Below are 20985 nucleotides of genomic sequence, written 5' to 3'. Positions count from 1 at the left end.
GAACAGTCTGTCAAATGGTGAGTGGCACATTGATCTGCCACAGTTAAGATGTTCTTGTAGCAGTTACCAATAGGGAGAGGTGAAAACAAAACTTGTTAGACTGTAGCGTATTATCTTAAATGCATTCTTATAGCAAAGTGCTTAGATGGTGACGGAAAAGCTGAGGGCAGGTGACTAGTTCAGCAATGAATAGGCACGGGTGCTGTTTAACCCCGTGCTGTTTAACCCCGTACTGTTACTAAAACTGTTTGCCTCAGTATCATAAGAAAGTTTGGGAAATTGCCCAAAATGATGCTTTCAAAATTGTTCTTTTCATAACTGGGACAGTGAATTCATAGGCTTTCTATTACACTTGTGGAACTGAGCAGTATTCTCAAGTAAGCATTGATGGCTTATTTTGGTGCTTAAAAAAGAGTTACTCTCTGGTGCAGAACCACTGGAAGTAGGGGAGGTAACAAGGACCTGAAATTAAAGAGCTTGCAAGTCTTTGCTGCGAGCTGTAACTGTACTCTCTTTGATTCAGTGGAAGGATAAGATGTGTCAGCGAGTTCTTTACATTCAGTCATATGTTTCCTTCTGGTAGCCTGAAAACATCATATTACAGAAAGCATGTGATTTTTGGATGGTGTTTAGGTTGTCTGAGGAACTTGTGTCTGCACGAGAAAAAGTTAATGCTGTGAGTTCCCACTTGCAATTACTGCCTTTTTTTTTTTTTTTTTTTTTTTTTTTTTTTTTTTTTAAGATGATTGCTTGGTAATGCCACACCAATCTTCATTTAAAGATCTTGAAATACTTTATAGCTGCACAGCACAATGTTCTTGAGTTGCTCAGTACATTCACTATCATAAGGGAATAAGTCTTAAAATAGTGTTTGTAGCAGGACTAAGGTAAATAAACAAGGAAATCATGACTTATTTTGGAATGGTACAGTCTATTATAAGGAAATAGAAAACTCTGTAAGAAAGCATCTCTTACTAAAATTTTAAATCACTTTAATCTTCATTTAAATGCAAGAGTAGATATTTAAGGATCTTACATTTGATATCATGAAAGCACTCTAAGGTTTATCTCCATTTGAAACTTTGTTTTTGCAAATGGTGGGCATAAATTTCGATTGCAGTAACTGTCACTTAAATAAATTATAGGCATTCTTGCTTCAGATTAAATATTCCTATAATTTAATTTAATTTGTATTTTAGGAGTAATCCTTAATAAAGGCAGTCCACAATGCAGGTCAAAACTTCAAGAAAGAAAACTTGTTAAGAATATTTGACTCTGCATGTTAATTAGTGCAATGTTTTGATTGTTTCAAATGCTGGAGCAGATCAAGTACGCTCACTTTTGTTTTTGTCCTAGTATTATGTAGTTACTAAAACCCAGACAACAAATAACTAGCTGTATTTCCTGGAGAGGAAGTTTCTTGCTGCTTTGAGAGTTTTGTAAAATGAAAAATGTACCCACAGGGACAGATTTGCAAGCCGCAGATACTCTTGCGGGTACTTGGGAATACAGTGGCCAAAACTAACAATAGTCGCTACTTTCCGTATGTGCTCTCAGTCATTAAAGTAGCAACTGCGTTTTAAAGAATTATGTTTAAAATAACAGATTTTGTATGCAAAAGCCTGAAATATCTAGGCAAAGATTACAAAAGTGTTAGTCTAACAACAGCTAGAATGTCTATGCAAAATGTTCACACGTGATCTTTCCATGTATTCTACCCTAAATATGTATCGTGTTTGTTTCCTTTTTGATTTATGATAAGTCTGTGTCTGGTAAGTCAGCATTTGAGAAGTAACATGATGAGTAAGTATTATAAAGATAAACTTGAAAGTATAAAACCTTTAACTAATCTAACCAGAAAATTATCTTCCTCACAGCTAATCTTTGATTATAAAATAAATTCGTAGTTCTCAATGTGGTGAGATTTAGTATTAAATATGAAAGTTCTATTTTTGTAATTATTTTAGCAACAATTCATAATTCCATTCATTCAGAAGCTGTTTTTCAACAGACTGCATTTTGCATTATTTTGCACACATTCTGTTTGCAAAAATGTGTATTTGCACACATTCTGTGTGATTTTGAACACTAATAAAATAGGATGGATGAAAGTAGAATGAGAACATTTTCAATTGTGAATATTTTTATAGATAGTTTGAAAGTTTGAAGACCTGCCTTCTTGGAGAAGACTTTGAGTCTTCAAGCAACAGCCAAACAGCAACAGCAGAGAAACTGAGTTGTACTGTGAAGCCAGTATTAATGCAGTCAGTGCTTGAGTTAAAGGAAGACTTAAGTAGATATACACCAATACAATGTTAATGCTTCAGACTTTCTTAGCACTCCAGAGTGTGTTTAAACTCAGTTCTCTCCCTGATGTTAAATAAGCTTAATTCTTATTTTAAACCTTTTACTCTGTCCTCTGTGTAAATTCAGTGCTTAACTAATCAGGTAAATAGCTACTCTTACCAGTCTACTTTGTCCTTGGGCCAGCCTTTTCCTCCCAGACCACAGTAGCATCCATAGCGTAGGTAGGCAAAAGGAGAACGTCCTGTAGTACATCTGATGGCTCCAGCTAATTCAAGAATTCCTCTTCGATTCCTAAAATGAGCTTCCCCAACAGTGCCTTTGTAAACTGTAGGGAAGAGGGGGGTAAAAAAAACCTCTTCACTTCGTATTGAATCATTCCTGCAGTTATAAGGTCACTTCTTTTTTCATTATTTTGATAATAAATGTTCGTATTAGAGAGTAGCAAAGCAGTATCTAGTTTTGGTTCTGGCATTCTGAGGCCACAACCAGCTGTCCTTGACCCAGTCCCTTCCCCCTCACTCTGTAGAGAGTAAAATGCTGAGCCACATTCTGAATAGCTGCAATGGTTTTCTCCCACCAAGGCAGCATATAATAGTAGACTTCGGTCATTCCTATTCTTGAAACTCTGGTGAGGGCAAACGTGTCCCATAGTCTAGGTCGATTACTCTGCTAAGATCAGATGCCATAATCATTACAGTATTTTCTCATTACCCCAAAATGCAATTTTGTGTATTGTTCTTCTGCAACAGTGTCAGTTTGTAGAATGTAATGCTTCATGTTTGTGTGAGTGTCTTCTATGGATGGCATTCTGTTTTCTGCTGCAGCATCCTCATGTTTAAGCTAGCAAGCCAAATAAGTGATTTCTTTTTCTTGAAATAATTTTCAGGGGAATTTGAAGAGGCTTTTCCTTAAGGGACTCTTCTCACAATTATTTCTACAGAGCAAGGCCATATTCAGCAACTCTTTTTTTGCATAGGTCAAAGGTAGTGGATAAATGTTGAGACACCTTTTTCTTAAGGGTACTTTCTAATTGCCAGCAATTTGTCAGTCAGGGGTATGTAGATGAGCGTTAGAGAACCTGTTTTATCAAAGTACATGTCATGTTTGTTTTTCAGGTTGTTCAAAGACCCTCAATGGTAATAGGCAGCATTTCTTTGCTGTGCAGGATTTTTCCAAGTCATCTGCAGCAGTTTTTAAGAAGTCAGATGAGTATAAACCGAGTTCATGGAGGAGCGCTGTAAAGAGTTGTCTTACCAAAATAAACCATGAGCTTAATTAGTATAAAAGTTTATAAGCCTTACCTCCCTGTATTGAAAAAAGGTTAAGTTGTTGAATAGCTAACAATGTCCATAAAAGACTGACAGCAGAAGAACCCTTTGGACTCTGTCATTGAGGGCTTTGATCTATATTTTCATGGAAGATCTGTCAGAAAAATATCATCCCCAAGGCAGTTCTTGCACAGTTGAGTAACTTGGGATTTGTGGGATGTTGGTGACCTCCAGCACTAATACTTTCATGAACCAAGGAATTTAAATACCTCATGAAATCACCTCATTAAGAGACTACTATTGTTTTGTGTTTGGGAATGTTAAAAATGTTTTAGAAAGAGTATTTATGGTTAGTCCTTACTTATGAACACAGCTAGGCTTTCTAAGATAATATTTAGGACTTTTCTGACTGGTGACTACTCCCAAATATTTTTTTCTCTTGCTTCATAGACATGAGGTATTGGGAGAAGAGCCAGTGTTAAAGTAGGAGTGCTTGAACTTGCATATGCATGTTCAACCATTAATTACAAGTAACTCATTTTAAACAACATAAAAGTTTCCTTGACTGTGTAGTCATTTGCAGCTCCATTTGCACTAAATCTTGTTCTTAAGATAGTATATACTATATCATGGTTCTTGTTCCATGGTTATTATCTGCCGTTGAGGAATCTGGAATTTCTGGTAGTCTGGTAAGTCTGATCCTCTCAGACTTTACCAAAGATTGCACAAAATGTACTGAGTTGACTATTTTAGAATTTCTGTAGTTCTAGGTGCCAAAAGAGCAGTCATGTTGTGGAGCTCGTATGTGATCGTCTCTTCTTGCTTCACCACTCTGAATGTGTATTTCAGCTCTGGGTAGTAGAAGCATATGTTTGAGGTACTGCCCAATTGTTACCTTTTTGACAGAGCTGAAAGTATTATCTTCACTGTCAGTATAGGTTCAGTAAATTCCCATCTGAAAAAAACTTTGCAATAGCACTGCAGTGTTACAAGTGACAACCACTTACCTTCTTGAAATTTTATTGAAATTTGTCTATGCTCGTTGTTGCTAGCCAGTAAGGACTGAAGGAGCCATGTTAGTAATTAATGGCGAAGCTGTGTTTATTCTGCATGAGGTCAGTAATTAAAATCCTGAATAAAGTGAAGAATTTATTCACTCTGTGTCAGTTCCTGGCTGCTGAGAAAGGGTAGTATTGAAGTGCTATAAGATTGGAAGAGGGAACTAAGAATTTCCAAATTGTATTCCTAGTTGCAGAGAATTGCTTGCTAACTTTTGGACGAATCTCAATCCCTTGATTTACATCTGTGCAAAGTGGAAGTGATGAACAATCTCCTCTCTGGAGAGCTCAAGTATAATTCTTTGAAATGTGCCACATAAGTTCAAGGAAGGACATGAACTTTTTATCCCTGCAGATTCTTTGTGTTACAGCATCTGGACATCTAGGTATAAACCAAGACTGCATTGTACTAGATGCTCTAAACATGACTGAAGAAAAATCTATTACAACAGCTTTATAACCTGAGTATAAAAAAAGAGGTGAGAGACTGTCCTAGAAGCCATAGAACTCTGGAAACAGTATCAGTATGATGATGGTACCTTTAGTGTTATCAGCAGCATCATAAAATTTCCAAAATATTTTATCAGAACTTGCGTGGAACGAAAACAAAGAGTGAAGTGACACACTGCTGCATATTTCTGAACTTTTATGTTTTATTATATGTATTATATTTTAAAAAACTTTCTGTATAATTTTGCTTCTTTTTGCAGAGACTTCCCATTATTTTTATAGACAAGAATATACTTATAGCTTTGGTCACACATTCCTGAAAAAGCAGTATCACTACTCATACCTACCTAATACAGGTATATCTATTACTTTTAATAGCAGAATAGGTCTTCATTTTTTTTCTTTTTTGTGTATTTGTTATGCAGCTAACGTGCAGGTATATCAAAATGTGGCTGGGGAAAATGAGAGGGATTTGGATTGTTTTATTTTTGTTGCTTTATAATGTGCATGAAAAATCAAAAATATGATATCTACAGTAAATAGGTATGATTGAATGTAGAAAAATAATTTAGTTAAGCTTATTGTAATTTGAGCCTAATCTTGGTATAACTATTTAAAATTTTTGTAATATTTAATTTCAGTGTGTTTTGCATGTTTGGAATTACCTTTGGGAGTGTCTTTGTTAAATTTCAACTGTTCTTGTTCTTGAAAGAAAGTTTTAAAGATGAATGTTTGGAAGGAAAAAACTTAAGACAGATCTGTTTATCAGCAAAGTCAGATATAACTGGACATGAGCTACCTGCTCTAAAAGCAAAGGTTGAAGGGAAAGCAAAATCTTACCAATTCTGAGACTATTTAAGACAGAAAAACTTTACAGAAAAGAAAAAAAAAATATGCAGTTGTTCTTGAGATTTTAATGACAAAGCCACAGAGATCAAAAAGCATGAGTGACTTTCTGAAGACTGAAATTAAATAAACACTAAAGACAGCCTGAGAGAAAATAACAGTATGTAGTCACAATGTCCTTCTGTTGTGCTTATTTTAAGCCTGTAATTTCTGTTACCCAAATTAGAGTCCTACTGTGTATGGAGAGCTTTAACGTCATTGTATGCTCTGTTGGTTTGTTGCCTGTGTAAGCTCTTGGGAGTTCAGATTTTGCTAAGTGCTGTACATTATCATGTAGCAGTTATCATGTCTTTGCAGAATATTTTCCACTAGAGCTTTCTGATTTTTTTTCCCCCTCATAATTTTCTGGTCACCTAATTTGCTATAATATAAAATAAAACTAGTCCTTTAAGTTTCTATGTGCATGGAGGAAAAAATATATTTTAGAAACAACCTTTCACAAAAAGCTCTTGTATGTTTCCTATGAGATTTTTCTCTTTGCAATTGGCACAATGCAAAAATAATATTTCAATTATTTTACAGATATATTTTTATTGAGTTACATAACTTCATATAACTGTGATACACAGCTACATTATTAGCATCTGTTAGTCTGTGATGCTTTGTGAGTTTTAAAAGAATTTCAGTGAAAATACTTTCATTCTTTCAAAGACTGAGATGACATAAATATGTTTAGCATCACAAATATTTTTCATTACATATTGCAGTATTTTCTTTGTAAAGTCATAGTGCTGCAGTAGTTTGGAGCTTGAAACTTGGGAGGAAGGTCTTTTCTGATGCATGTCTAAGATCTTACCAGAAGTTGAAACCTGTGAACAACTATATGCATTGTAGAAACTTTGCTTTGATTTGCAGTGGTTTGATATGCCATCAAGAGTAGCCTTTCTCAGCTCATCTTGCTGCTTAGACTACTGATGTGCTATCTCTACAAACTCTGGTCATGTGGTACTTTTTTTTAATGATATACCTTGTTTTGATTTTTATGGATCAAGCATTGAGAAACAGGTAAATTGCATTTTTCTTCCTCCTCACTGCCTACAGAATGAGTGACTGTGATCTCTGACTCAGAGCTATAGGACCAAAGCCAGGCTCTCCCTATAATGATTTGTCTAAGCTGGTAGAAGCAGCAAACCAAAGTGAAGTCGTGCATTAGTTTCCTTAATGTTCTTGCTGAGGTTTGTGTTGTGCGAAGGGTGAAGTCTGATCAAAATGCATGAGGAATAATAGGGGCAGGCTGAGGTCAGGAAGTAGAACTGGGGCAGTGAGCTTACTGGAGCCTTAAGTTGGCCCCATTATGCAAGCACCGTATGCTCTTTAATCATGTGATTGCGTGTGTTTTTTTTTTTTTTTTCCTCCAGACCCCTGCTTCATTCAGTACACGAAAAGAATCTGCTATAAGGATGAATTGAGGCTTGTAACTGTAGGACCTTTCTATCTGCAAGATTGGTTTGGTGAATTTGCAAGCTGTACAGGAATGTGTAAAGTGTAAGAAGACTGAATCTCATAATTAAGGCAGCTAAATGCTATTCTAGAAAACTGGATTTTATCCTTACAGCTGTCACAGAAATTCAATATAAGGCTACTTTAATCACTTTAAAACACTGTCAATCAATGTTTACTAGTAGTATGTTCCCAGCCTCCTGAATATCCAGAGGTTGGAGTACCAAAGTGCTAAGATACTTGGTGAGAGCCAGGCTTTCAGTAGTTCTAGTTAATTTTAAGTAGTAAAAAAAAATCTGTAACATGTCACCATGGGAACTTAAAATCAGTGGATGCTTTTTTGTCTGTCAGCCCAGCTACCTATTTGTATGAAAGAGATGATAATGAGTTTTGCAGAACTGTTAAGGAAATAAGAACTTTCAGGTACTACAATGAGAAATACCTCAGAAAATCTATGAGGAAACAGCCTGTAAATTATTACAGTTGGCCTTTAATACTGCTTAATGAATAGGGCATGGGAATACACATTATTTAATAAGCAGGAGACAAAAGGAAAACTTGCTAAGTGAGTACTGCCTGTTATAGGCAGGAATGAGGCAGGGGTCCTTTAATTACATCCTCACATCCTAACTTATTCATAAAGACTGAATCATTCTTTCAGAACGATGCAGTTATGGTGTTGTAGCAAATCTTAGTCCTAACAATTCCTAGCTTTTGAGCTATTTGCAACTTAAATGCTCTGAGACAGCTTTCTGTATAAAACCCACAAAATAGATTATGAGTAAATTTATCGGCTTTGAACACAAATTATTGTTACACATGCAATCTGCATTCTGCAGTGCAATTTTTAAATACTGAACTTCAGAATACACTTGCCCATCACTGATGAACTTTAGCAAGGAAGCACGAAAACTTCCCGAATTGTAACTTCCATGTTGCAAGTTGAGCACCGAGGAGCTGTCAGCGCAGCTGGAGTCTCCAGCCGCCCGCTGGGATCCCAAGCTTTTCCCTTCGGTGAGTTACGTTTTGCCCAAGCGAGTCCGTCTTGCAAAGAGTTTCTTTGCCCCCGCGGAGGTGCTGCTCCGCCCCGGCCCCGGCCCCGGCGCCCCCCGGCGCCCCCCGGCGCCTGCACTCACCGGCCGGGAGCAGCAGCAGCAGCAGCAGCGGCAGCGGCGGGAGCCGGCGCGGGCGGCGGGGGGCCATGGGCGGCGCGGGCGCGGCTGCCGGAGCGGCGCGCGGAGGTGTGAGCGCCGGCGGCTGCGCGCCGCCTATAAGAGGCCGCTTTCAGCCGCGGGCCGGGGCCCCGGAGCCAGCGCTGCCCAGCGGGTCCCGCCGGCCGTCGGGCCAGAAGGGAGGAGCCGCCGCTCGGGCGCGGCGCGGCTCGCGGCCCGGGACCCCCGCAGGGAGCCCCGGGCCCGGCCGCCCGCCGTCCGGGAGCGGCCCCCGGCTCTGCCCCAGGCACTTCCTAAATCATTCCCTCTAGATCTGAGCTGCTAAGGTAGCAGTGAACTACGAGAGAAGTTATCCAGCGGTTCATTACCAGTGCTGAATGCCTGCACTGGATCTGCAGTCTGAACTTGCCAAGCTTCATCTCCTGATTGCTGTTTTGCTTAGGAGATTAAACAATTACTGCTAAACTGGTCATGTATACTTACTTAATCAAAATAACATTTTAACCTTCCCTTGACCAAAACTGTCAGTCTCCTTTGCAAATCTTGCACTCTTTGCATAATCTTCTCTATTCCCTTTCCAACTTTTGCATTATTTTGAATTATTATTGTATTTGTGTTATTGGATGCTGATGCTCTCAGCTGATGGACAATACCACTTACTTTACTTGACTTTTCTTTGCTTGTAGGTTGCATGTATTTCATCAGCTTTTTCACTACTGCACTGAAACCAGTGCATCTCTTGTCAGATGCTTAGTTGGCAGGGCCCCTGATATTCTGTGTGAGTGGCTATTGGGATTCTTTTTTTGGTAATTTTTATATCTCCACGGGATCCCATTGAGGCTTACACTGGTAGGCTAGGGAAGGAGATATAAAAACAAAGGTTTGTTACAGAACTTACAAAGAACTTGTTCTTGCTCATGACAGTTAGATACTTTTAGAGAGCAGCTAATGGATCTGTGTAGTGAACGTCTGACACCTTTATCAAAGAAATAGAATATTTTTATTTGTGCATGCTGAAGGACAGTCCTACTTTTACATTAAGATAATCTGATTTTGTTTTGTATAGTTTCTCTTTAATCAGAAGAGAAATCATATGTGGTCTGATTCCAGAAGGCAAAAAGCATGCACGTATGGATCAGATCTGTTTTTAGTACACTCTCATAATTTACATTCTATGAAATGGCTGTGTTAGGGTAGCACAGAAGTTAGGGTAGCATGGGATAAATGTGGAAGTACACCAACATAAGGTAGGACAGTGATATATCGGTGTACACTTGATGTGTACAAAATACATCTATGTACAAAATACTAGAAATGGCATGTTAGCCCAGTCAAAACTATGCACTGTGCTTGAATGAGCAAGCAGAATTGATTGTGGTATGAACCTGACAAGCCAGAAGGATGCAGGGTTTCTAGCTCAAGAGCTTGTGTCCTAGAAAGGTAGGAAAGCCAACAGTACTAGATTCTGCTATGTGATTTTGCTGCAGGCTTGCTGTGTAACCATGACTCCCCACTGAAGGCATGTGTGGTAAGAGTGAGCTGTGATATGCTGCCAGCATCTCTGTCCCAGTCTTTTGGGTGTTTTGAACATGGTGGACCATAGCTGCCACTGTGCTTCCCAAGGGAGATTTGCATGTATTAGTCAAGAATAGACTTGTGTACTGGAAAAATAGCATCCATGATGACCACAGATGCTGTCAGTTATCATGAAAAAATCTTGGTAATGTACTAATCGTAATAGAAAACATTCATTTGAGATCGGTTTTTTTAAAAAGACTTTCTTGCTACTGCCATCAACTAGGTCAGAGTAATTTTCCTATTACTTCCTATTACTCATGGAGTCACATTGCTAATTACAGTTACTCTATTTTCATACTGTCACTTATATTGTGTTTGTTTACTGACTCTTCAAGTCTATAAGTCACACCTATTACAATGCTTTAATAGTGTTCAACACCATTTCAGTGAAACTTCCAGTTGAACAATATCCTATCCAGCATACCATTGGATATGACAATAAAACCAGTATCTAGAGGAGCAACATGAATTATATGACATGTTTGTTCTTTAGGAGATTGATGCAATATGTTAGTGCACTTAGCTTGAGTTTGATTTCAAAGCTTTTTTTTTTTTTTTTTTTTTTTTAGTCTAAGTTGGTTAATTTTTATCTAATTCTTATGTGCATGTTATCAAACTTAGAGTTTCACACCATTGACATTTAAGGATGGTGATGTGTGCACAAATTGTACGCTTTTGTATTTAAGTATCTACTGAATAGTTTATATGTTTGATTTAGATCAAAACTGTCCTGTTGGTGTCTATGACCTTGGAAAGTTCTCTGCTAGAACAGGAGAGAGATCAAAACTGAGGTGTGCTATCAGGTTTCTAATAGCTTCTGCTTTCTACAGAGCATGTAATTAATTACTTTTAAGAAATATCAATGTGTTTTTGTGGAGAGCAAATAAGAGGTTATAACTGATTTTATGTAATGTCATAAAATCAGGTGGTGACAGCTTGTGTGTGTATATAAGCATTTTTTTCCCCGCTCTCATTTTCCTATGAATTTTTTTAAGGGTTTAAAGGAACGTCTAGTGAAACTGGGGAAAAAAATAAATTGTATAGAAGGAAGTAATTCAAGTGGGAATTAGGTTGTCCACTTAATTGCCATGGTATATGGCTAAGAAAAGACATTAAAAGAGACTGAAAGTTAATACGGATTACAATTATAAAATGATTTTAAATAAAACTTAAAATACCCTTTAAAGATAAAACTTTATGGGAGTGCAGATATATCATATTTACTTATTGTCACTTCTCTTTGTCTTCATCTGAAGTATCTGGTAACTGTTACAGGTTGTACATGACAAATGGCATTTTCTGTGCTACCAATGAATTCTCATGTGAACTGGAGCTGCATGATGGGCGGAAACCTTTGTTTTTCAAACATGCTTTCCAAACAAGGTTGCATGTAGTCAATAGTAGTTTTAAATAAGTTGTTCTTTAAATTGGAGGACTAGATTAATCGAGACGCAGTGAAACTAAGAACATGCACAGTACATAAAAATATTATGGGCTAACAAGCTAAGTTAGTAGCATATGCTTCATCTCTAAGTGTCTATTATTCAATTTCTTATTTATAGAATTGGTGTTAGTCCACACACAAAAATGTTAGTGTACATTAATCCAAAATGTTAAAATGCTGATGGAGAGTACTAGAATAGTCTCAAATACGATTAATGTAAGTACAGGTTACATGGTTACATGTGAGCAGATGAAGGTGCTGACTTGAGTAAGAGTGTAACAACAGTTGCAAAGCTGCAGTAAGAGCAGTTCTCTCCTTTCTTTCTTTCTTTCTGAGAAATTAAAAAAACAGTGACTTCTTTCTTTGGCCAAATGTACGTATATTGAGCATTTGACTACAATTATGATGATCTCTATTATACTGATTGTAGAAATCGTAGGATATGTAGATATCTGAACAAAGTCCCATGAAATCAGGATCCAACTATATTAAGCATTTGACACACACTTTGTAAGACATAATTCATGCCTCACTGAATTAATGACCTAAGATAACTAATCAAGAATGCTGAAAGACCTATTTTTCCCATTGTTATGAGTTGGCAGTGCAGATAAGGTGATTTGCTTTAGGTTTTATATGATGGCAGAGCTGGGGAACTGAACCTTGGTTTTCTGATTCCCAGGTTAGTAGCTTAATACCCAGACTGGGTTGTTCTGTGGCATTGACTCCTGGATAAAAATAGGGAAAGAAAACATGTGCCTCACTATGAAGGTATCAGGATAATTAGAACAGAAGAGCTGTCTCCCAGCAGTAGGTCAATTGACCTTAAACTGTATTTAGTTCACTGCCATACCTGGCAACTGTCCCTGAGTAACCCCACACTTTCTTGAATATTGAATTGGGGGAGAGGTTCATCCTGGAATATATCTCCTTACATGAGTATGTTCCTTCAGATGCTGAATGTCCAAGTAGTATACAATCAACTTCTTTATCATCATCATCTTCACAAGAAAGCACAATCTTGCTTTATACCAGTATTTGTTTGGAAACATTCAGGGTCCCTAGTGCAATGTTTGTTCCCATTTTTAGAAGTCTGGCTGGGTTTCCTGTCTTTCATGTATTTCCATCCTCTCTAATTTCCTTTTTACAACCAAAGCTTCCTGTTTACCAGTGTTTTCTTCAGCTCATGTTGGTAAGGATGTTGTCTCAGGAACTACAAGAGTTATAAAGCATAGGTTGCAGACATAAGCTCATGTGGCAGATCAGGAAACATTCTGCTAACATCATTTATGTTATTTTTCAATATATTACTTGGTACTATTTTACAAATCTCTTTCAAATATAGGAAATCCAACTTTGATTTAAAAAATACACCAGCCTATAGTGTAAACTGGAGTGTCTTTGTAAAAATAAGCCTGTGAGTTGGGTATGTTTTTAGAGAATTTTTGGGAACCACATTTGTAGCATTGTTCTTGATATGCTCTTGGTAGCCAAGTTACTCTGACCATTCTGCAAAAATGCTGTGCTAGTATGTAGCTGCCTATAACACATAGCTGTGTGCTGTAAAGGTTGTTATTACATAAATGTTTTTTGAAACTGGTTTACAGTCCTAATGTACACAGAGGAACTAATTTACTCCAATGTTTTTTCATCGTCCTTTGATTTTGTTTTGTTCTATTCCAGATCTTGCCCTCTGCTCCTTTCATATAAAGGCTACTAGCACAAAATCCATCCTGTGCATTCAATCACCCAAGCAAATCACAGATTGTTGCTGCCTAAGTATGTTCTTGGGGAACCATCTAGATACACATACTGATGCAATTATCTATTTTTATGATATGGAAATATATAATCTGTCTTTGAGCAAAGCCACAGGCTGGCTAGTTCTGGGGAAGGATTCTATAAATGATTTCTGACCTTTTTAGTGTTTAGCTTTTGATAGCCATCTATATCTTCCAGAAATTTTCTTATACACTGTCAGTCAAGTTCTACATTTTATCATCTGCACTCAGCAAAAGATTTGGGGCCTGATTCTGGTGGAACCTGGGTTTACTTTTGATTTTATACCTAGATGAGAAGAGATATAGCAATGCAACTTTTCCATTTTTGTTAAACAAGATTTGAACTCTTTGGCACATGAAAGATGCCTGGCTTGCTTTCTTTTATGTAGGCTGTATCAAATTCAATTCTTGAAATGTCTGATTTAATGACCAGGATGACAGGATGGAGTGAGTTCTCAGCAAGTTTGCAAGTGATACCAAATTGGGGGAAGTGGTTGATGCACGGTAGGGCAGGGCTGCTACTCAGAGGGACCTGGTCAAACTGGAAAAATGGGCTGCCAAGAACTTCAAGAGGTTCAATAAAGGCAAATGTAAAGCCCTGCATCTGAGATGGAATAACCCGATGCTGCAGAAAAGGCTGGGGACTGATTGAACATTTTTGTAGAAAAGGATCTGGGGGTTGTGATGAACCAAGTCAGCAGTGTGCCCTTGCTGCAAATGTAGCCAGCTGCATACTGGGCTGCGCTAGCAAGAGTGTAGTCAGCTAGGTTAGAGGGAAGTGATTCTTCCCCTATGTATGGAACTTTTAACACTTGTGAGTTTGGGGCTTCACTATACAAGAAAGATGTTAACGTGCTGGAGCACGTCTAGTGGAGGCCACCAAGCTGGTCGGGGGCTGTAGCACATGACATACAAGGAGAGACTGACAGAGGTGCATTTGCTCAGTTGTAAAGAAGAAAGGGTTGGGGAGATTTTATTGTTGTCTACAACTACTTAAAAGGAGGGCGTAGAGGAAATGGAGCCAGATTCTTCTTGGATATGCACAGTGGCAAAACAAGAAGCTACAGGCACAAGTTGGAGCATGGGAAATTCCAAATTGTATGAGAATTTTTAACAAAGAAGGTGGCCAAATCATGAAACAGCTTGGCCAGGGAGGCTGTGGGAGCTCCATCCTTAAAGATAGTCGTAACTCAACTGGATATGGCCCCGAGCAACCTGCTTTAATGGGACTTGCTTTGAACAGAAAGGTGGACTAGGAACCTCCAGAAATCCCTTCCTACCTACATGACTCTATAATTTTTGTGATATAGTGATGGCAGATAGCTTCAAACAAGCAGATGCACCTTGCCAAGGAAAGGGACTCCAGTATAATTTTTTTTCTTTGCCTAAAGGTTTTTAAGAAACTATGCCCTGCAGGCAGGGCAAAAAAGCTATGCAAATGCACTATGGAAATAGTATGTAATGAACTGGAAGTGTGTTTTTTTTTTTTTTTTTGAGACTTTGTCTACTATCTATACAGTTTTGTCATAAATATAAGTAGCACTCTTTACATAAGGAACTACTTTCCCACTACTTTAACTCACTGTATTGAAATTCCATTTCTAATCAAAAACAGCTTAGTACAAAAAGGGAAATTTCAAACCTCATAGTTGCCATTAGGAATGAAATTCATGTCAGCTTTTCTGTTAAGTTATTCACTGTCCCCTTGAATCCACATAAACTTTTAGCATCAACATCTAACAGCAAGCAGCTCTACAGCTGAAGTATAACTTAAGTGCACAGACCTGTCGTTTTTGTCTTGAACCTTGTGCCTGCTAGCTTCATTTGATGTCTCCTAGTTGTTCTACAGAAAAAGTGACAGATCAGTCCCTATTCACTGTCTTCAGGCGGAGCATGATTTTATAGACTTTTCTTACTTCCTTCAATCCTACCTCCTCCAGACTGAGGAGTCTTAGCTTATTGTATGTAAAATATTCTATTACTTTTGTCCGTTACCTTAATCTTTTTCCAGTTCTATTATATATATATATTTTTTTCTGAGATGGGGATGTAGAGTACATTCCGTTGACAGGAAAGAGACAGGAATACACATGCTAATCAGAATTTTGTGTAACTCTCGTATGTCTACTGCTTCTCCATTCTCATTTTGATAGTGCTGAAGAACTGAAGTATGAAACTGTCACTTGTCAAGCAGACTCTGGATCTTTCTTCACTGTTGGAGTCTTTCTCATTTTTTCTCTTTGCCTTTTCAGTGTGGATAGCAGTAACCAGAGAACCTTCAGCACTAAAATCATGATTTGCTATAGCTGAAGTAAATCAGATGTTTTCCAATCAGCCAACAGATGTAACATTACGAGTAATTTGCTGAAGATTAGCCATGGAGTAGAAGTGGACAACACGTAGGTCAGTATTCAATGAAATGTTTGCTTTGGCCACTAGTTGCTGTTTGATTTCCAGAAAAATCAGACTTCCAGAGAAATCAGATTTTTCAGAGAAGTTGGGACTCTAATTTCAGTGGAAGGTAGGAGTTCAAATAAGTTCTCAAATCTGAGCCACAGTTTTCTATGCAGGCCTATTTTTAAGTATGTTTGGAAAGCAATGAATATCAACATAATATAAACATTTTACAATTTTTATACCCTGTAATTATAAAGAGTTAAGCTTATATTTCATTGCAGTATCAATTACTGGATTACGAATGCTTTTTCTTAGGAAACGGTTTACAGTTCTGTAAGTCTCCAATTTCTCTGAAAGTGATCAGTTATGGGCAAGATAAAGACACAGTCAGGACATTTACCGGCAGAGGACTCCAGTTGTAGATTCACTGTTGGAGAAAACAGTTGAGCCTGGAGGCAGCACTTGAAGTACTCAAACCTTGTAAATATAATGCTCAGGGATATATATATACACTGCATTTAATAGGAAACAATCTAGAAAAACCCTTGTCTACTGGTTTCAGTGTAAACTAATCTGTAATATAATAAAGTTCACACCATCTTAAGCACACAGACGGGCTGTATGCGTTAAAATACCATTTACAAAGAATCTTATGTTCCTGTGTGTAAAAGAGAAAAAGTTTTAACTATGTATGAGATGACATTATAAAATTAACACAAATGTCACAGAACTACCCCATTTGTTTCCTATGATAGAACTGCCAATCTGATGGCATTTACTATACAGAGTAAGGGAGTTTGCTATATTGTGTGTAATGTACCTTACTTATTGGCATCAGGATAGTGAGATGGTGACAAAAATCAGCAAAACAAGGTATCAACTATAGCAGAGCTTTTTAAAAGAAATAGCTTTCCATTCATTTGGTATGTGAGAACCTTGCTAAATTGATTTAAATTCTTTAAAGCATTTAACCCTAAAACTTCAAAGCATCAAGTCATAGGTGATCTCAAGACCCAGCAGTAAAAAGATGACCAAGCGTAGTAGTTCATTCCTGTGAAACCTCCTTCCTAGTTTCAAATTTATGCTATGCCTTTCACTGACTAGTTTGCACAAATAAACACCTGTATTCACAAATAGCTATTTAAACTCTTTCAGATGGCAAATACTATATAAATTTTCCTTTCTTGTAAAACATAGTACAGACTAATTGTTTCGGTTATTTTACTGTATTTTCATTAGAATTATTTTAAATGCTAGATGCTATTTTGTCTAGCTTTTTATGATCGTGGCAGCCAAAACAAGGGATACTATGGTGCTGCATATAAAATTTTATGCAAACAAATATTCAGAATGTCTTTTTAAATGCTTAGCTTCTACATATTTGATGTTTTTACTTCACTATTGCATACATGGAGTATTCTGAATTTTACATGTGATGCTCCAGATCTGCTTACTTAACCATAATGGTGATTTAATACTGCAATGAGAATTTATTTAACTTCCTTTTAATTTCTTATATATTTATAATTTTTAATGTTTTAATGTTGCTCTAGTTGTTTTCTCTCTCAGAAGAAAAGATAAATCCTCATTAGTTTATGTCCTGTGTAATCCTTAGGAAGGATTTGCCAGGAACAGATAATCTTTGCTTGTTTCCAAGTCTTATTTAGAACGGAGGGTCAAGGGGAGGCACACCTAAACTCAATTACAGAAGCAATTCCAAATCATATTTATTCTGTAGAATAGCAAATTTTCATTTGGATTTGTTCTTTCTGGTAACCACCAAAGGAAAAAACTTACTTAGTATTTATCTAAAAAACCAAAAATTAATACTGTACATTACCATTTCAAATGCATGCTCACATATATATAATCTTGTGATGAGTTGCTGTTGAAAACTCTCTTTTCATTTCCAATAAAATAGTATATTATGAGCAGTAAATAGTTTATTCATGGATGTGTGCAAACATTATTGCATGTGCATGCAACGAAGTAGACTTAAAATGTGAAGCAAAGTAGTTAATTCTCTGTAGCATCTTCATCCCTGATCAAAGGGAAGGGAATGCATTTTCCTTTGGATCAAAAAAAATAGGCACTAAATGATCACTTTTATATAAAGAAAGAAACACTTTTTTACCATAACAAATATACTGCACGCCCCCCTTCATTTTTCTGTAATCTGCGTAATTATTTTATTACCCCACAACTGGAAGGACTGGAATTAGAGATAGGTGGGTCCTTTTATGATCATTATGACTACAAGTTGAAGGAAGAGGAGGAGTAGCAGCAGCAGCCCTAATTTTACTTGAAATACTGGACTTATCAACCCCTGTGAGAACATCCAGCAGCAGAATCCTGTAGAGAAGGGTCACCATCAAAACAAGGAGTATAACTACTTATTGGTAGGTTGCTTCGTTCTGTTTTCTTGGTGCTTGAATTTTGCATTTTATACCATTAAATCATTCACTTTGCTTTGGCCTCTGGCCTCTGCCTTTTCTTCTTAAGGCATTTGTCATTTCAAAGAGCTTACAGTCAGATCATCTAATCTGTCTTGTGTGCCACAGACCCTGAAATTTCTTGAACCAGACCAAACAACTTCTCTTTGACCAAGGCATGATTTCTATCTGCTTAAAGCATATAATTAACTTCGGAGCTGACAACTTTAGGAGATGAGCAACTTCCCATTCTGTTAGCAGAAAGACTACTGATAAGGGACCTTTGGCTGGAAAAAAGTCAAGTCAAGATTAGGCCCAAGAGTAGGGAAGGGATAGCCTGATTAAGAGAGGGTTTATTTAAAACTGACTCATATAAATACTCCAGTAAGTGGGTCACATTTTTATAGTAGAAATCAAACTTAATAAACACAGTTTAGCCCTTCTTTCTGCAATAAAAGGTGCTTTATTCATTAAAATATTTGATAATACTAAAAGAATTTAGGAGAGCTTTTGAGAAATGGAAGGAATGGCAGTTAAGTTCAATACTAAAATATTTCAGCTGCCAGCCAGAGAAGCTTTACACTTTATTTATATTTTCTCAAGACTAAATAATATATACTGTATGTTAGATTCTGTACTCAGTTAAATAAGTATATCCCTATTGTCTTTAGAAGCTAACAGAAAGGAAAACATATAAAACTATCTAATACCTGTGATTCAAAAGTTTAAATAAAAACGTGCTTTCTTCTGTAAACAACTGATCACAGCAACAGCAAGGTAACTTTAAAAACTGATGGTAGCTGAATTTTACAGATTTTAATAATGAGATAGGACAGCTGAAGCCATATACAAAGTCAGGGCAAGGCAGAGATATAAACTTGGAAGATCTCAGCTCTTTGTTCTATTTTCTGCGCTTTTGAAGTACGTTATTGCTTATTTTATCACGAATAATAACGCTATTTTTTAAAGACAGGAGTTATCAAGCCTGATATGCCTAAAACACAGATCCCCCCCCCACCACCACACATATGCCAATGTTTTTTTTTCAAAATAGCATCTGACAATGACTTAGTGTAATTATACATGCTCCTGGTTGAGGTCTGGAAGAATGCTAACTCTCCTGTCAATTTAAAATCGTTTGTATGCAGCTGATGGGTGGGGTGCCACATTTTTTTAGTTTGAATGTGGTACACTAAAAGAAAAAAAAATCTAAGGTTTGTTTTGTTTGGGCCCTGACGCATATAAATACCCCACTTTTGAAAGTACAATTGATTAGACACCAGCGTGGCTTTATAAAATAGATAAAAAGAGCATGAAATAAAAGTTGATTAACATAAACATATGAGAAAGAGCAGGACTATGCCTGTTGGAGCAACTTCTATGTTAACAGAATTGCAAAGTTTTCAGGAAACATTTGCTCCATTACTTCCTATATTCTATGTCCTGCATTGCAATACATGACACCCAGATGGACAAAGTTTGTTGCGAAAGGCTTTGGTGCTCCATCAGTGCAATTATTCGTAACTGCCACTATGAACTGTCCAGTCATCAGGATTCTCTTCCACACTTCAAAATGAGAACTCCGTGAAATCAAGTGTATTGTGCTGGCTAATATTTGTGGTACTCTTATAATCACTTCTGAAATATATGCATGTTTAAGTACACTTAGATTATTTCTATAAGCTTACAATACAGATAATAGAAGTTAAGTCAGCGCTACTAAGTTATGCAGCAGTAGCACTATAGTTTACACTTGTTTTTCCAAATTCTTGAGCAGTAAGTTGTGTTGGGGGCTGCAGACCTTTTCAGATGAGAAGAAAATGAGCTAACCATATTCTTCCAGATAGTAATTTCTTCAGAATAATTCCATATGGAATCATTAACTGCAGATATTCACATTCTTTGTATTTCAACTTTAGTAGTAAATCAATTAAATTCCTGTCTTTAGCATTTTATAGTCTTAATGGCTTGAATACAAAGATGGTGGACTGACAGATGCAACAGAAGATTCTTTTAGAAAGTACTTCCTTGGGGTATCTATGGCAGTATTCATTCTCATGTTTTTGTTAAAATGTTAATCCTTGTAGTTTGACAAACAACAGTTTAAATACTGGTTTTTAATACTTTCCTTTGATAGAATTTCAATTATATGTTTTATTTTTTCTAATTTGAAGCAAATAATCTGTACTTTCTACTTGGAAAAGAGAGTGAAAGAAAAATGTAGCACAAGTTTCTATTATCTAGTTTTGACACATTTTTAAAGTTTCAGGTGAGGGCTAGATCTCTTTTTGAAATAAATGTTGATGACAGGTTTGATTTACACATGTCAAAATTTTCCTGGATCCATTTCTGATTTTTAATAATGAGCAATTATCATAATTTTGTGTAGTTTTAAAAAAATACTATATCTTTTTATCCTTTTTGTATTTTAAAACATTTTGCTGCTCAAGAAAGGTCAAGAATTGGGATGAAAATTGCCAGGAATGAATAAAGGGTGAGTGACAGAAGCAAATTTTATCTGGGAAGTGTCTGTGTAGCAGAGGGAAGCTGAAAACAACTTCTTTCTTCTCTGCCTTCTGAAAAAGCTGTATTTTGATCCCTGTGTTTCAGTAGCAATGGTTAGAGGAAAGAGGAAATACGCTCAGTAAGGTGAAAACAGGAACAAGCAGAAATAAGCTATATCAAATTTACCAGCTAAAAGTTCATTCTCCTTTGTTTTTCTGTCAAAAAGCATTCTATCTGAAAGTCAAAG

At 36.8% G+C, this 20985-nt stretch overlaps 1 protein-coding gene across 3 annotated transcripts in view; it reads right to left on the bottom strand.

Annotated features, from left to right (window-relative positions):
* Window positions 1-20985, bottom strand: part of PLA2G10 (phospholipase A2 group X) — a 32387-nt gene that overhangs the window by 3740 nt on the left and 7662 nt on the right. For all 3 annotated transcript variants that reach the window (XM_062587897.1, XM_062587898.1, XM_062587899.1), the window contains exon 3: window positions 2467-2632. In XM_062587897.1, the coding sequence (XP_062443881.1) occupies window positions 2467-2632 (166 nt within the window). The remainder of the gene's footprint in view (window positions 1-2466; window positions 2633-20985) is intronic.

This window comes from Rhea pennata, chromosome 15 (genome assembly GCF_028389875.1).
Source record: "Rhea pennata isolate bPtePen1 chromosome 15, bPtePen1.pri, whole genome shotgun sequence".
Lineage (NCBI taxonomy): Eukaryota > Metazoa > Chordata > Aves > Rheiformes > Rheidae > Rhea > Rhea pennata.
This window is presented reverse-complemented; position numbering and strand designations above follow the sequence as displayed.